The 18,915-nt window shown below is 36.2% G+C and overlaps 1 protein-coding gene across 1 annotated transcript in view; it reads right to left on the bottom strand.

Moving 5' to 3' along the window:
• The window catches only part of LOC118747517 (transmembrane protease serine 9), a 24,333-nt gene extending 6,587 nt beyond the window's left edge, over positions 1 to 17,746 (bottom strand). Inside the window, exons 1-4 of the mRNA XM_036481568.1 lie at positions 17,454 to 17,746; positions 17,174 to 17,349; positions 17,016 to 17,114; positions 16,614 to 16,923 (exon numbers count right to left, since the gene is read on the bottom strand). Of these exons, the coding sequence (XP_036337461.1) occupies positions 16,614 to 16,923; positions 17,016 to 17,114; positions 17,174 to 17,349; positions 17,454 to 17,746 (878 nt within the window). The remainder of the gene's footprint in view (positions 1 to 16,613; positions 16,924 to 17,015; positions 17,115 to 17,173; positions 17,350 to 17,453) is intronic.
• Between the last annotated feature and the right edge of the window lie 1,169 nt (positions 17,747 to 18,915).

Raw genomic sequence — 18,915 nt, 5'->3', positions numbered from 1 at the left:
AATGACTTCATTGATAAGTTGAACAGGAGTTTCGCTGATGATGCGGATGTGGAAGATGCCACTATAGATGCTGATGAAAGCAGTACACTGGAAGAGGCAATGGAAGCAGAGATGTCTGCAACAGCTCTTACGGTTCCAGTAACTGAGAACCTACATAATAGTACAATGTATGAAAATTCAACATCAATAACAAAGACTGATTTCGAAATGCATTTAGAAACGGATGTGGCAAACGTGCACGAATTTAATAAGAAAAATGAGGGTGATTCACTATATTTAGGTTCAAATAAATTTGGTACATTATCATATTCGTCAGATACGGCAGAAATTGGTTTGGGTGCTGCAACAGTAAAAGCAAATTGCTTGGAAGGCATACGTTAGTGATAAGATATATATATGTACATATTAATACGTGTGATCTATATATTAATTATGTGGACGGTAATTAGAACCATTCCAGCACTAAAAGATCACCGCGTACAAGATTTATTTTTTAACTACATGATTCTTTTATATAACTTCGTGGCACTATTAGTTTTAAATATCTATTCATATATGTACATTTTGTGGCACTATTAGTTTTTAATATATGTATATTTATGTTTGTAGGTATTAAAAAGCCGATTATGGATATCAACGCAACCTCAATTGAGTTGTATTTTAAATATAAACTATTGTCAAGTGCTATAAAATTATAGATAATAGTAATATGAGGAACAAGCCATTCTGAAATGAGTGCGAACGATGTGCAGCAATAGCAGGAGAAGTATTAATTTCCACAATAACTACAAAATTCAGTGGCCTCCCGTAATATGATTTCAGCCACTAGCAACTCAACTGAAGTTTTCCATGCATAATCGGTCCATAAATTTCACATTCCCCTCATTGCTTTCAACAATTTTTGTACCATTTAACTTTTAAGATTTTGAAAATGATTATTGATAGGTATTTGTGCCTGAATATATGTATGTAAAAATGTCCTGTAAAATTATAGATACTCTGTTTAAAAAAACTCGAATTTGTTTTTACGATAGAGCATACATACAATAATTTCACAAACCCCAACAACTCCTAGCCATACGGATCTACATAGAATTTCATGAATTGCTTATAATATTTTCTAGTGGACACAAAAAATATAAATAAATACACTCAAGCGTTTTATACGCTATTTTATATATGTATGTAAAAATGTGCAAGCATAAAATGTCTTTTTGTGTTTCAGGGGAACCAAAGGGAGGAGGTGTCGCTCGATGGTTAGCATAATGTGGAAAACCTACAGATTCCCGACATTCGTTAGGATAAGGGTGACTTTAACATCAGAAATTTTGCAGACTGATTCCATTAGAGCAATAATAATAACGATAACGGCATCTATAGGCGAAAGGTCGTGAAGATGGTTATCATGGCTATCACAAAATCTATCGTAGTCCGATTTTTTGTGAAATCTACGAAAATGCTATCACATTTTCCATGTATTTTCAGTTGAGATAGGGCGTTCTTCAACCAAATTCTGAGATAGGGTGTTTTTCAAAAAAATTCTGAAATAGGGCGATCTTTAATCTAATTCTGAACTAAGCCGTTCTTGAAAAATTTTCTGAAATAGGTCGTATTCAAAGTGGCTGCCGAGATAGATTGATCTTCCACTCAAATGAAAGGTTTTTATACATTCCAAATAAGACTAAAGGACTACTTCATAAAAATTGCCAATTCAATTACCTCTCCTAGCTTCCTTCGAAGGGATTTTTGCCCTAGACACGCCCTAATAGCAGTATAAATTGTGTTTTCTTAATAACTATATTCATTATAACCAAATTGAAGGCACAAAATCCTAACTTAGTTAAATTTTAGTTTTAACAGTAACTAGATATGAATTCGATCGGATAGAAATTAGGATAATTGTGCTAACTAGTCGAAAGAACATATGTTATCATGATTTAAAAAGGACGTATCTCCCGAGAAAGAAATCCTCCAATAATTAACTCTCATGGAGTAGCATTTTCCCAGAAAATTTGGGAGGTGAAAATTCGAACTTTGCAAGAGTTGTTTGACACTTTTTTGACAACTCAACTAAGCCATTTAATATAAAAAATCCTCGGGGGAATTTGTATTCATAATAGGAGGAAAGGGAAAAGAGAGAAAAATCCCAGGGAGTTTCTGTTCAGAATCGGCCTGCTTATCTTGTATAGTGCATACATATGTTCAGTTAGTCTTAGTGAGATAATTGGCAGTACCACGCCCATTTTCGAAAATTCCCAGTTAGTCTTAGTGAGATAATTGGCAGTACCACGCCCATTTTCGAAAATTCCATAATAATCTTATTTCTTTTTAAGAGATTGTTGTGAGTATTAGCTTTGAGTAAATTTGCGTTCTTAAACTTTGGAATACCAAAGTTACCGTATTTGTGAAATTTACCGTTATGTTCAACGTCTTGCTTTTTTATGTCAAATAAAAAAATTATACCGAGTCTGGTAGAAATTAATATAACGGTTACCGAGATACATATATGTAGGTATTTGGTCATATGTGGGCAGCGCCACGCCTATTTTACAAATATTTGTCAGTAGCTGCTAATTTATCGAAGATTTCGTGCGTACAGACGAATGGACGGACAGACAGTCATGACTTAATCGATTTCTATTGTTAGCCGACTTATAAAAAAGGAGGAGGTTATCTTTCTGAGCATTTATGTAAACATTTTTATATACATATCTAACCTATCTACCTACAACCGTTACTTGAACAAAGTTATAATACCCTTGTGCACAAGTGCGGTCAGGTATAATAAGGGGCTCCTTATTTTCGAAATTCTTCAATTCTGATGGGGTGGCTGGTAACAAAATTTTTTTGTTGGACCACCCTAATGCACATATGTACAACAGGAAATCTAATAACAATAAAGTACAAGCCTATGCCATTTGAATATTTTGCATAAATACATAAGTAGCTGCAACATTTTCCAAAAAAATTAAATTGGTATTTTCTATGTGTATTGACAAGCGCGAAACTAACGCCTCACTGCCACCGAAAAGAAATGGCATAAAAATGGGAATTGGCATACGATGTGAAGTTAGTGAAGCGTGTTATGGTTTCCTTACATGTTAAACGCAAACCAGGTAAATAATATGCAGTAAGTGAAGAAAACCAAACCGTTAAAAAAAAGGAAAGCAAACTTCGAAAACAACCTAAAAGACGTGTATGTACATACATATGTACATGTGTAACTTGGAAGGGCCCAAAAACTTGTGGAAAATCACCTCACTCGGTACGAATGTCTGTGAATACACTCATATGTATGTATGTATGTATGTATGTACATAAAAAAATTATGTAATTTGAGTAGCTATAAAATGTTGATCTTCAAATCTCGTGTTTGTAAATTTGTGCTGCCGCCACTAGTAGCAACCTTGAAGTTTACACAACGAAGAAAATGTTTGGAAAAATGTTTGTGCGCTGTTTAAATACCATAAAAAATTTTGCATTTAATTCATTGATCAATATGTGTGCAACATTTTTAACATTACAACTCGCCGCAGTCAACTCCTTATGTGTCTGCAAGGTATCTCGTTGCACAGTTAATCGATTGCACTTCTGTCATACGATGCGACGTTGCAATTACTTAACAATCGAGTTATTTGCAATTGCAATGCCGGCAACGGGCAATCAGCTGGTAAATTAAGCCAGTAATTTCGTTACTAATAGGTTATTGTGGTACAATTTTGAATTCGATTGTACATTACAGAGTCGGATTGGGAATTGAAAGGCGTCTAGGTTTCTGCTAAAAAAAATCAACTAACTAAAGAAGGAAAGCACTCGGCCCTATTACGGTTGTTGTCGTCGACGGCGATGCCTATTGCTCGTTAAAAAATAGACCTCGCAAGTCCAACGCCATGTACGGTGACCAAAATAAAAATACAGCATTCTTTCCCATTGGTTTCCACGTGACTAAGAATTTATATTTCAATTAAAATTTTTTAAGGGAAAAAGAAAAAAAACATCTTTCTGATAATTTTGGAAAGCCAATTACTTTAAAAACAATATCTCAAATTTAAATTATTAAATGTAAATTATTAAATTTAATTTAAATTTATTTAAATTTTATTATAACCAGTAGCAATCAGTAGGGCAATTCATCTAAATGCGTTAATGCCTCGTAACCATGTAAATCTCGTAACCATGTAAATCTCGTAAACTTGCTTAATTTGGTACGGAAAGCCGGTTTATTTACGGGATTTACCCGGTTACGAGGCATTTACGCGTTTCCATGAATACCTATATTAATATTTTTTTTAATTTTAACCACGAAAATCAGTAAGTTCTTACCGTCGTAAAACAGTTTTAACTATACTGACGTATTTGTGTTCGTACGTCCCACTGTAATTTATAATGATTTTTATTTTTCGAGTTTAACCAATAAAGATTAAAGATAATGCTATTTTTTCGCTCAAAGAAAATTACTATTGCTCGATCTTTAATTTTTCGCTCAAAAATAATAATTATTTTATGATTTTTTATTTTTTCGCTCAAAGATAATGATTACTATTGAGTTTTATTTTTTCTCTTAAGAATAATGATTATTTAAAGAATTCAAAAGCCATACCACCGTGATTTCTGACGTATCCTTTTCAGAGGTAGTAGCGACATCCTAATAAAAGGAATAAGTCCCAAAAATTTCTGGTCGAAAATTCAGTTGGTTGCGTGTGCATGGCCTTTGAATTTTATAGTTAAATCATTTTTTGTAAGTGGAAAAATAAAATTCGATAATGACTATTGTCTCTGAGCGAAACAATAAAAATCATAAAATTATCAGTATTTGTGATCGAAAAAATAAAAATCAACTAATAATTATTTTCGTTTCGTTCGATCTCTGGAAACGCCATTGGAAGCAGCAGCAGGAGTTTGAAAACCAGGAACTCGAAATTTATTCAGAGCTATCGACCATAGTTATACTATGCGTAGGTGCATACGTATGTATGTATGTATGTATGTACATATGTACATATGTAGGTCGAAAAATTACCACTTAAATTCAAATATAAGCTTTAAATTGCGTGTACTAAAAAGGTGAACTAATTCGACTGTTTATTCATTCATATATTTGGCCGCCTTGCAGACAAAATGTTGCCTACTTACATATGTGTGTATCTATGTATGTATATATATCGGTCAATGTTGCCTACTTACGTATATGTGTATAACGGACGAGGGTGTTAAATGTTTTTAGATGGAAATTCCGCTTTTATTTTTATATAATTATGCTTATTGTTACATTTTTATTTTCTTTCATTTTCCATTGTTGTTTACGTGAAATGTTGTTATAATTTTGGAATTAAATTTTAATTATGCAAAACATACATATGCATTAATAGTTATGCATAATTTAATAACCGTTAAAACTCACGTGCGCAATTTGCCGCAAAATGTTACGTGTTTCGCCCATAAGGGCCCACATTCTACCTACCTATTTATGTAAGTATGTATGAGGTAAATGTTATTGAAAGCTCTTTTTTATTAATCGTTTAGTTCATTATGCATTTGCTAAGTGCCAACAAAAACTAAGTTCCTCAGGCATCGAAATATTTGGCAAAAGTTTTCTAAAACTTAACTTTTTTACAGCCAGGACTTGAGACAGAGAAATTCTCAGCGCTCAGCTACTCGTGATCCAATTCAACATCAACGGAATTATGAGAAGTTACTAGCGTTAAGAAATGCTCCCAGCTGCGTCCCCTAAACTGGTACACAGACGTCTAGAAACCACACTATGGCATTGAAACCAGTATCTTTGGACTTAGGTAGATCAAAGGTCTCAGTTCGTTTAAATCTGTCGGTTTAAATCTGTGTGCATTGATCCATTTTCAACGAACACATTTTAATGTAAACATAATCATCTTAAGTGGCACTCAAGGCCTTGGGCGTAGCCAGGTAGGGACAGGGGGGTGCTCGAGCCCCCCCTAACTTTCAAATTTTCCTTATATATATATAAAATAGTACCCTGAAATGCCAGCTTAATAGGGTCGAGTCCCCCCCCTAAATTTCATTCTGGCTACGCCGATGCTCAAGGCCCTTCTTCCTAAGAATTAAAATCGACATTGGGTTTTGAGTGCATTGACGACAAACAGTAGGGTCTTCCTTTTCTATTTTCTGGCTCATAAAAGGTTTGAAGAAACGAGAAAAAACCAGAAGTAAGGCGTTGTTGAGCCATTTCCCGAGATAGGGCGCTTTTGATCCGGCTGCTGAGATAGATCGGTCTTCCACTCAGAAGTGTCCTCTTTCAGAGACGAGAACGCGTTCCGGGTTTGGTTTAGTTCTGCGCGGAAACAAATTGTAATGTTCCAGAAAAATAAGCAAACAAGTACAAAAGTATTAAAAACAGTTCGAACGGGAACAAAATGAGAAAAAAATATTCGGGAACGTTCTCAGAAGAACAGAAAGAGATCGAAACTTTCGGCAACGCTTCGAGAGTAACGCTAACGTTTTCAAGGATAATCAAATAAGAACGAAAGTCTGAGCAATATTCTGCTATAGAACAAAATGAGTACAAATGTTTTGAGAACCTAATGTTAAGAATGAGAAGGGGGTCTGCGATTTTTAATTGTAAACCAGAAGAATGATCGATTATTTCAACTTCCAGATCGGTTATCACTAGGGTGAACTATCCATTTATGGAAAAATTATTAATATTCTGTGCAAGAAAAGTTCGCGCCTTACGTCTTTCGTTGATCTTAAATGCATAACTAACTTCCATTCTTCGTTCTCTGTCAGAACGTTCCTGAGACTTAAGTTCCCAAATCGTTTTTCCAGAGAAAGTTCCTTAAACTTTCGTTCCCGTTTTGTTCTTTTCCAGAACGTTTCGGTGAGTTTTGAGTTTTATTTTCATGAGAGTTCCAATAGTTAAAAACTTTTTCGTCATTTTCATACTTGGAATTTGCTTCGTTTTAATACCAAGTTCGGAGGTCTTAAGGCTTAGACCATTTCTCCGAAATGTGCATATGTATGTATGAATTTTTCTACACTTGCGGGTACTTGATTACCTGACTAGAATGCTTAACTATAGCTGCCGGTCTAAACTAATCTAAACTTGAATGGGGATCCAGACCTTTCTGTGCACCCGTGAATCCGCCACCGATGCGAAAATCCGCAAGAACGTATATACATACATACACATCCAAGATGTGTGTATGTATGTGTGAATGCAATTTATGGCGAACAATTTGCCACCGCAGACACAGTGACGCAATTTTCGACATTTTGACAAGCCGCTTAACGCCAGCCCAACGTCAGCCCAACGCCACCCAACACACTGCAGCAAAGTAGTCATTCATTCATTAAGCGAAAATGTCGAACTAATGAAATGGAAAAGTTGCTCTCACTAAATAGGTGTATGTAGCTCACTGGCTCCGTACAAATGAGGAGTGTGGCATAGACTTCAATAGTCAAGGCGAGCAATGTAGGGGAAGAGATTGTTTATATTTATTTACATCTTGCCACTTATAGTGAATCTGTAATGAGCTATAATTCCATAATTTGTCTATTTTCGAAACTTACTGAGTAGTATTTCGTTACAGAGTTTATAAAAGTAACTGGCGCAGAGCGTACGCTGCTCAGTTGTAATGCGCGCATGCGCAGTAGCGGGTCGTGGAGTTTCAAAACAGTTCAAGTGGCCTATTTAGTAGCTAATACTGCTATAAAATAGCAAATAAACACACACAGGCATACATATGCATGTATGTTAAAGTGTCTAAATGTTGCAAGCAACTAATAAAAGTTCGTAGGGCAGATGGAAGGAAATGTTCGAATTAAATAAGTATTTCGGCAATGTCGGTTAAAAGTTGCATTAAAATCATTGAAGTGTGTAAAATGCTACAACAACAACAATTATAAGAAATTTTTTTTACGGCATACGATAATAAAGAAAGCCAAACGATAACGAGGTGGCACCGCAAGCACCTTTCGCCTCGAAGTTAAATACATAAAAAATTAAATTTAGATAATAAAATTTAAAAAATAATATAAAAACATAACCCAGTGATGATACGACATAAACGCGCTTCAACAGCGTTTCAAATGCTAATACTAACATACCTGGTGGAGCGTTTAGCTGCAGCCAATTGGCGCCAAGTGAAACCGATGCATCTGCTGCGCTTCGACGAATATTCTGGCGATCAAATGTTTATGAGCATGGAAGCGGAGCATGTGGAAGACGACTTGCCCTCCAGTGACATACAAGCAATGGATCGAATTTTTGGCGGTAGTGTTGCACAACGGCATGCCTTTCCCTATCAAGTGGGTTTATTGTTGCAACGACCGAAGGGTCTATACTGGTGTGGTGGCGCGTTGATCTCGGATGAGTATATTTTAACGGCGGCACATTGTGTTGACATGTGAGTACCTAGAAGTTGGGATACTATGATGCCTCACACTCCTTGCCAGAAACAAAGTTCGGTTTATTTTCCCAAGCTGTTCATAAACTTTGGTCTATTCCACCAATTGGTCACAAAAAAAAATCCAAAGAGAACTTTTTTGCCGTAAATAAAATAGGCGGAAAATTTAGAAGTTAGGATTTATCAAAAAGTGCGCGCAAAGATATTTTAATCTCAATCTTAGCTGCCTAAGAGAAAGTCATACAGCAGTAAGGAACAAATTTTTACGTTCACCGTGTGTGCTCCGATTAGACAATGATCTGTCAGAGGTCCCACCAGAAGTGAGAGGTGTGACTTTACAAAAAGGACCTAGCTACTGCGCATGTCCTAGTTTTCGCCGAACATTCGCTGAACTGAAATGAAGTCCAACTGTCAGCCATAAGTGAACTCAGCGCCCTGATTGCCGCTTGGCTATCAGAGTAGCTCATTGAGTCCATAAAATTTTGACCAAGTGTGAACTAGTTCACTGCTCGCTTCAAACCCTACAACCGCCTTGGCCCGCACAATCATCCCTTGAGGGAATGTGTGTAGAGAAAAATTTGTCCGAAGCCACTACAGTAGCAACTGATGCCTTTCTTACTCAATCTTCAATGATAAATTTCCATGGGCCGGGCCCAAGTACTTGACACTATCTGCAAGCTGCAGGCAAACATCCACAATCGTTGGAAGATTTCCGTTGCGAATTTTGTGCTTCCTTCTTAATAACACCTGCTCTGTGTTACTAGAAGCCGCTGGCAGCTCTTTCCGACCTTCGGTATAAACGCCATCCTTACGAAGCTCTAAGCCCTTGCGATATACCCAATCCTCCCATAATTTGTGTACATAAAAACCATCCAACCACACGAGCCTTTCATAGTCCCTGGCAGCTTTGCAGGTATGAAGGCGTCCAGTCCTGGAGCCCATAGCAGGCGATGATTATTCAGTAAGTAAGGGAAGTTTGTGAAACTCTCGTACCTAGCTGCGATGGCGGCTGCTCTTGGAGAAGGATTACAAGGAAAATAGGCACTGCTAGTAGACCATATTCCTATTACGCATCGTCGATAGCTAAAAGAAGCCCAATAGTGCGTCTATATCTCGAGAATCCATGAACCCTTCTACCAATTCGCAGAAGATTCTCCATAAAATCCTCTTCACTTTTTTATTTCAGACGTGCGGTTACCCAATCCAGCTTTATAAAGTCCTCAGTCTATTAAAATGTTCTCAAATCAGAAAACTCCGTCAACCAGCAGAAGGGCTTCCCTCAGCGCTAACGCAGTATGACATTATTTTTTTGTTTTAATAAATTATTAACAATTTAGGGATAGTTTCAATTAAATGCAGCTTACTAAAAATTCTGAATGAAGCCAAATATTTTAATAGCAACCATAAAATAGACTAAAGTCTATGATTTGCCACGAAAAACAGAAACTTTTTTTGGTGAGGCATACCAGCTTACCAGTGTGTGTTGCAATTTTATCGATATATATTTATGTATGTAATTATATGTCTTCTTGTAGGGCGAAGCGCGCCTTGGTATTCCTGGGTGCTCATGAGATTAAAAACGCCAATGAAGTAGGTCAGGTGCGCATTATGGTGAAGCGTAACAACTTCATTATATATCCAACGTGGAATCCTCGCCGACTCAAGAATGATATCGCTTTGGTGCGTTTACCCATACCAATTCATTTGAGCGGTAAGTATATTTGTAATTAAAATGCATAGGAGATTGAAGGGCTTTCCAAAAGTTTTAGGAACTCATACATTTTCTTTCAAATAAATATGTAGAAGTATTTGAACTCGTGGTGCAGTGCTTTAAGGCGGATTCATCGGTCTGGTACTGAACTTCACTTCATCACCTTCCAAACAGCCGTATCAGAACCAACAGTTGACGCTTTGCCAGCGGCAGGAGTTTTTTGACCGTCTACGAATCGCAGAACTTTAGAACATTGCATGCCGTGTTTTCGCCCAGCGCTGTCTGAACCAACTACAATACCATCTAGCCAGGAGTAGCCCAAAGGATGCGACAGGAACTCCGTTCACCTCTATGCCCGGAGGGATGGTATTATCAGCCATGCAGTGGTGCACAAATTAGCTTGATTAGGACGTGATCTGAGCGATCGCGAAAGGGGTCAGGCAATCAGCGAAATGTTTAAAACATATCATAAATAAACATAGTGCCTTGATTGCGACAAATTCATCAGAATAGATGTTTACCTACAATCGGTATGTAGCCAGTCGACTGCCTTTTTAATAGCGGTTTGCGCAAAATTTCTGATAGAACACACCTGCTCGAACTCTACCGCCCAAATTTGACACATAGTTGAAGACATTGGCCGGACCTCACTACCAAAGGCTGGCACTCTCCCATTCACCCTTGGTTTTCACAGGAGGAAGCATCGAAAGCCTTAACCCCGTCAGTGTGGAACTTTAATAGCACTAAACCTCCTACCGTCCTGTACCGTATCACCGCCCGGTACTACTGTGAACTATTGCATAGGGAGGCGGTGTGAACACAGATATCAACGTCTGTTACTATCTTGTTTAGTCTTGTGAGTTAAAAGTTGCACCTTGGAATTTATATTGTACCTATGTACCCCACCCCTGATGGGTCAACTAACCCCCACCCACCTTCCTTTATAGCGAACTTTGAGATTTCTAAACTAAACCGAATTGCAGAACGACAATCACTGGACACTTTCTTTTCGAACTGCTATAGAAATAATAGCTTTCTATCCCTTCTTGAGCGTTAGGACTTTCAAAGTGTTTCTGATATAGCTTTTAAAGTGACGAGCTTTTAAAAACTAAGCTACTTGGGGAGCCCTGCATTCTTCGTTTGCAGAATTCTAGACTAATGCAACTTGAATGTATGTACATATGTATCTAATGTTATTTTTACTTAACTTTTGCAGATCGCATACGCCCGATTCCGCTACCAAGACGGAGCTATGAATATCGAGAATTTACAAATAAATTGGCTATCGCCTCGGGCTGGGGTCGTTACGCAGTGGGTGCACATGCCATTAGCAATGTGCTGCGTTATGTGAAACTACGCGTCGTTGACGGCTATACCTGCAAACGCAGTTATCCACTCTCCTATCGTAGTACGAATATTTGTACAAGTGGCAAATATGCGCGTTCCACTTGCAATGGCGATTCGGGTGGCCCTCTCGTTATACGTCGCAAACACACGAAAAAGCGTATACTCATCGGACTTACATCATTCGGTAGCATACATGGCTGTAATCTCGGTTATCCAGCTGCATTTACAAAAGTTGCTTCATATCTGGATTGGATTAGTGATGAGACGGGCATCGAACAGTGGGATGAATCATCAAATATGCTAGTGTTTAACAAAATAATAAAAGACTATGAAAAGAATCATAGCAAATATCAATATTTCAATGAGGATACAACAGAGGAGGCTGAAGATTGGGAAGATAGTACAGAGGAGATAACAGAATTCACGGCACCTCAAGAAAAACATTCTTTTCGGGTTGGACGTACGTCATATTCTTCAACATGGCCGTTACGGCAAAGAGTACGATATTCGCCACCAATTACATATAGGAAATATATTTTTTTGTAGAACAAAAAAAAAATGCTTTGGATGTGTGTATAGTAAATAAATTTTAGTACGAGTATAATTGTTGTAAGTAAATCTATTTTTACACTCTTATGACTGACGTTGTTTTGAGAATCGATTGAGCGTTACATAATTTGCGCTTAGCGCAGCTACGGATCAATTAAACAGGTGGCAACCCTATTACAAAAACCTAACAAATGTTGCATCTAAATACACCATTTCTGAACGAAGAGAGGTCCATGGTGCCCATTTTTCATTTCATATAGTATCAAAATCACCCTATACCGCTAAAAAAAAGTTGTACCTTAAATTTGACATATAATTTTTCAAATTCGAAATAACGCTGCAGCACTGATGATCTTTGTAAAACATGCCTTCGCTTATTATATATACAGTACCAGGTTGACCGAGCTTTGCATATACTTTTTAAAGTTTTCAAGGTTTGGGTATCTGGTCATACTGGCCATTTAGATAGCTTTAAAAAATATTTTGGAAATAAAAAAAAATATTTGGATTTCGATATCTATTAAGTAAATTTCTTACCTTAAAATTTAGATGGCAACCCTACTTAGAAATACGCTTGAATGAATATCTAGTACGTATCAAGGTACATTGAACAGGTAGTATCAGTAGAGCAGCTGATTTGATTTATTTTCAAATTATTTGGTCTCGAAAATGTCAAATATTTTTAATTTTTTCTCACAAAAATTCTGAATTGTTAAAATCCATTTGCATGTGAAACCTTTTTCCATACAAAACAAGCGATTGAATAGCAGCTTTTGGAACGTTCGCCCAACTCAGCAGCACAACCGCTGATTACTGGCCCTTGTAAAGGATGGATCAATGCTTCGAGAAGCAAACAAATTTACTAGGAAAGAAAGTTGCATCAATTTTTATTTTTTCCAATTTCAATTTTTTATTTTTTATAATTTTTTGTATTTCACATGGCGCGCTTTGATTTAGAAGAAAAAATTCAGAACAGTTTTTGACACTTTCGATACCAGAAGCAACAACAAAATACACGCAAATGTTGTTTTTGCTCTACTGATACTACCTGTTTAATGTGCCTTGGTACGTATCTTGAGCGTATATGCACTGTGTGTACATACAAAAAAAAAATGCTGTTGAAATTAACAAAATAAAAATTTTAATTATATAGCAGCGTGGCAACCCTGATCGAAAATAGTTTCGGCCCAAAGTTCTCAACAATACCTTTCATTTGATAATCATATTGCGAGGTTTAAAATAAATTGTGTTGAATCGAAAATAAGTGGCAACCTTACACTATTATCTTAAGAGACAATACTTTGTATATAGGGAAGCATTGTTTAAGAACCTTCTCATGATACCCATGAATAGTAATAGTTAACCTTTTTTTTCTAAACAAAAAATTAAATAAATATGCGATTCAAAATAGGTGGCAACCCTATTAAAAATATTTTTTAATTAGGTATTGTTAAAATACCTTCCATTTCATAACCATATTATGATGTTTTAATTAATTTGTAGCTAATTTCGAATAGGTGGCAACCTTATACGAGTCTTCTCGGATATAATATCCATTCAGATAACCTTGAAATACAAAACATTATCTGTGTACAAAATTGCATCAAAATCGTAAGAGCCGTTTCCGAGAAGCCTATATATGTACAAGAATTGCTCGTTTAATGTAATAAGATACCCATGTACATATGTGTATATATATACTCTAAGTACATAGTTAGATAGATATTACTTTTAGAAAAGGTGGCAACCCTAATCAGAATTATTTTCAAACTGAAGTTGTCTAAAACTATTTCGTTTGGCACTATTTTAATATTTCATTTAACTTGCAACTAATTTAAGTAAATTCGATTTTTAAAACAGGCGGTAAGCCTTTTAAAAACTATTTTCAAACTGAAATCGTTTTTGCCTGAAAACCATATTTTAGTATTTCATATATGTATGTTTGTAACTTGGGTATAAATTTACCAAATTCGACTTTTAAGCCAGGTGGCAACCATTTCTAAAACTATTTTCAAACTAAAATTTTCTTAAACTTCTTTCGTTTGACATTGTGATATATACATATTTCGATTAACTGATTTGATTTGATTTGTTTAAAACATGGCAACCCTCTTCAATAATGTTCAGAAAAAAAGCCTTTTCAAGCGCATTTCGATTGATACCCATCTCTTAGTAATTTATTTAAATTAATAAATAATTTGCATTTAGGGCTGGCAACCCTCTCCAAAAACCTCAAAAATATTCTAATTGCTCAAACTAAAAATTTCTTAAAATCGTGGGAATCGATGTCTTCGTACCACTGCGGTTGGTAACCATCACCCACACAGGAACAGCTGGTGCGAAAAATGCCGTCCAGCTGCTGCGGAACAGAGGCAGTAAGGCTTGAATGTGAATGACTTGAGATGCGGACAGAAACTTTAACGACTTGCGGACAGGACTTGAATGCAGGGTGAAAATTTTATTATAAAATAAGAATGTGGCACGCTTGACGAAGAAGAAGGCTGCGCTTACTTCAAAATATCAACGCAGAAAATCGCGAATCTCGTAGAGAAATGGAGAGCATAGTTACGAGCTCGACTACGCACACAAATTTTTTTTTTTTTTTTTTTTTTGATTCGACTTAGACTTGCGAGTGTTTGGAGGGGGACAGCTGCCAAGCTAAGCTTGCCGCTACCTGGTTCCGCCCTTGGATATGAAAATGTCCATTATTAATGCAATATTTATAATCGTACTGTGAAACATTTTGATTAGACATATATTTTTAACTGTAAATATACCCAAGAGCTAGACATAAATACGTACTCGTACGTACGTCATATCAATAAAATTTACTTAAGGCACTTAATCATTTCATAAATTTTGACAAGTAGCCGGAAAATGGCGAGTTTACAACCCATTTATGATCAACTGATTAAGCAAAAATTTGCTCACCTGTCCCTGCAGAAAATACGGAGCTAGTCCCGCAAATGTTCTGTTGATAGTTAGGTCAGTAGTTTCGATTTTATTTACTTATAGAATGCAGTTTTCAAAGAAATCCGGGTTGTGGCGATAAACCTAGGAAAAGGTTTATCTACCTACACCTTCATTGTTAACACCATGGTAACTTTGTTAGTTCGCTACAAGGTAGATATGAAGAAACAAAATTCGGAAATAAATTTTTTTTCCTACAGGGGGGTAGGGGGTGTCGTTAAAGAAAGATTATGAGGATATTTCGCACAAATGTAGTTTTATAAACACATACGATTTGGATAGGCAGATAAGATACATAAGTATGTACATTAGGGCGGGTTATTTTTTCTTAACTACTATGCGCATATGGCATAGGAGGATTCTACGTGTAATTCTAAGCAAATTTGCCGAGGAGATCATGGCTCTAAATTCAATTTGGAGTTTGCAAAATTGCGACAATGGGTTTCACAAAAAATGTGAAAACTTTAACTATTGCCCCCTCTGGTGGAAGTTTTAAAAAAAATATGAGTGCATAAATGGATTCCTCATATCAAAAACCCCTTACAGCTGTTTTTATGCAAAATTTAAGCACTTCCTTACGACACTAAGCCAAAATGCTATGAAACCTATTTTCACAATTTGGTAAACTCCAAATTGATTTCAGACCCAAGGTTTCTTCGGCAAATTTGCTTAGAATTACACGTAGAGTCTTTCTGTGCTATATGCCCATAGGGGCGGTAAAATCTCTCATACAAATTAGTCCGCCCTAATGTACATTTATAAGTATGTTAGTGACTGAATCCATTTCACTGACTGTTTGCTTGATGACTTGGATTTGTCCTCGAAAAAATGGTGCTGTAGTTGAGGCGCTATCATCGGCATACGACACTATGTATGTAATTATATACTCTTAAAAAAAAACTGTATTTTGTTCACGAGTTAAAGTAAAGAAGTTGCAAAATAAAAAGTCGATCTGTTCCAGGGCTTGACGGAGCTGCTAGTTTTGCTCAACGTAATTTCACAAGTTTGGAGATACCGAATTCAGTCAAATATGTTTTGATGCAACTAAGAATTCATCGTTTCCCAAAACATCGAACTGCCTGCTTTATTTCCAACCGATTCTATTGCGGGATAAGACAACTTGTTAAGTTGAAAATAGTCATAGCAAATTGGATAAGCGCCAAAGAATGAAAAAAAATGTTCATCAACGCTTAAAATACTCGATGTGTTGTATTAAAATTTTTACAAAGGCTGCGTTTCTTTATACATTCCGGATAATCCCATTTCATAGCCGGAATAAACAGAATGCGTTTGAAATATACGTTGACATATCATTAGGAACGTTCTGAAGAATAAGTAAACAAAAAAGTTTATTCCAAGCGTTCAGAATGAATAAAGAAATGCAGCCAAAATAAGCGATTGGAAAAAAATGACTTTGAAAGGTTTTCATTCTCTCCAAAAAATTTTGAAAAACTGATCTAGGCTACATACTACTCTTCACTCAAAAGTGTTAGATATTTCTTACGTTGCCATCCCAAGAATTCAAATACTTACCCAAATCATGATTTATTCGATTAAATGTTACTTATTTTTGTTGCTTTTTCAAATTAGCTATATTTTATTGCTGGCATTATTTTTTTCTTCAGATTTGAGTAAATTTTTGTAGTACTGCATTTTATTCGTTGGCAACACCGGATTTTTCCTTAATCCAATCCACGTATGATGTAATACGAGTAAACGCACCTGGCCAGCCAACTTCACAGCCCAAAGAAATGCCAAATGAAGTGGCACCGATCAGGACGCTTTCCTCACCATCATTGTATATCAATGGGCCACCGGAGTCACCATTGCAAGTAGAAGTACCACCAGTAGTTTTGATGCAGATATTTGATGACTGAATTAAGCCGAGGAACCATAAATTGCATGACCGATTTTCTAAAATAGGCACTTCAATCCAGCGCAGCACATCGGTGGCACTTGTAGCACCTGTCACATAAACGAAAATGGTGTGAAACATAAATACATACATACATACATACATATTTATTACACAAATAATTGAAGGCATTAAAACTTACTGTCGCTAATCTTTCCCCAACCAGAAGCGATCGCTTGTTTACCAGCATAGGTGTCGTATGTAGACGAGATTTTGGGGAGAGCAATAGGTTGAATGTAGTCTGGAAAAAATAAAATAAAAATAAAAAACACAAATATTTGGTTGAAGAAGTGTACAAACCATTGAATTCAATTTCAACTGGCAGCTTAATAAGTGCAATGTCATTGAGCAACAAGGAGGCATCCCATTCTTCATGAACAATTATATTCTTAGCAGATGAGTAGATGATCTGCTGGTTCTTTTCAGTTTTATCGGTACGATTCCAGGCGCCCAGATACACGTCGACACCAATTGCGCTGTGAGGAACAAACAAATAACAAAGGTAGACGCGATTAGATATACATTCCAAACTGCTTTTCAATTATATATATTTATTTTTTTTTTGAAATTTCACCCATACCCTTCTGCGCAATGGGCCGCTGTCAAAATCCAACGTTCTGAGATCAAACTGCCACCACACCACGCAGCTCCACTAGAAAAGTATAGCAATAAACCGGCTTGATGAGGGAATTGTTTCTCTTCGGCCACAATACCATTGGTGATACGTCCTTCAAGACGGTCATAAGGCAACCGTGGATTAACTGCAATTGCTGGGTGGACATCTAACGAACGTACCTTAGACCAATCAACTTCGCTGGCGGACGCGATTGCGCAGCCCAAGAGGCATACGGCGAGAACAGTTAGTAGTTTCATATTCATGGTGTGGAACTCACGAGTACAGACATTGTAATAGACCGAAATTGATTGCTTTTATACTTCAATGGCAGACAAACGAGTAATCACAAGGGGTTACGATAAGATAAATATTTTTTAATTTATACATCCAGAATTAGTAGGTATTAGATTAGTTTTATTAGCTTAATATTATAGTGTTATAATCGAAAGTTATAAAGACTTTTTGTTTTGATTTAAGGCTTCGACGTAGAGGGTCATAAAATCCGGTTTATTCTCACATCATACACTGAGAAAAAAAAGTTTAGTTATGTCAACTAATAAATAAGTTTTTTTGCTATAAGTTTATATTTAGATGATATTTTTCCGAGTGTAGACAACAGACAACAGAGAGACGTATAGCAGGGCCGATTGTTAGTTTTTGAAACATCACGATCTGGTATTCGAGGCCTAAGTATATTGCGTTGGCCAATATATTAGGTTATGTTATGTTAATTAATTTTATACTAACTGAACCTTAAGCTTTTCAACGGAATAGTTCTTTTGGTTTGATCCGGCCTTATAGCTTAGTTGTGCATACTTTGCACTGCACTGCATAGAATGTAATTTTTACGTAGAAATCAAAAGCCTACAGACTTCCAGCTTTTAAAAAATTAATTCTTGCGGTGTGAGTGCCATTGATGTGAAGTGTATTTTAAATCACGGAAAAACGATAAAAAAGCAACATACTTTTTCCAAAATCAAAATGAATATTTTCAAAAGGGATATTATCTAACTTTTGGAATACAAAAAATTATCTCTGCGTAATGCCAATTTTTCTCTAAAATCATTTTTATTTTCTTCGTCCGTAAAGTGAGTTTTTAGTAAATTTTTTGATTATGTGCCCTCCTCGTTCTCCATTGGGTTTTATTTCTTAGAATTACAGATATATGCTCTGGCGATTTTTGCTCTGGTTTTGCTGTTGTGTCAAAGTATTTTGGTGTGGTATTTAGGTTTACCAGGAAATTCTATTAAAATTTATTAAAAATTTAACTTTTGCTTAGTATTCACTCTACATATAAATTTTTAGCAATTGGGATATCTGGGTTTTTCAGTTTTCTAAAATTCCGTTAGATAGAAGGCAGGCGCAGTTCCTGATCCTATGTCACCATTTTCATTACCATCCTAGCCTAAACGAAGAATAAAAAGTG

The sequence above is a fragment of the Rhagoletis pomonella genome, unplaced genomic scaffold (assembly GCF_013731165.1).
Source record: "Rhagoletis pomonella isolate Grant_MI unplaced genomic scaffold, Rhpom_1.0 Rhpom_scaffold_00012, whole genome shotgun sequence".
NCBI lineage: Eukaryota > Metazoa > Arthropoda > Insecta > Diptera > Tephritidae > Rhagoletis > Rhagoletis pomonella.
This window is presented reverse-complemented; position numbering and strand designations above follow the sequence as displayed.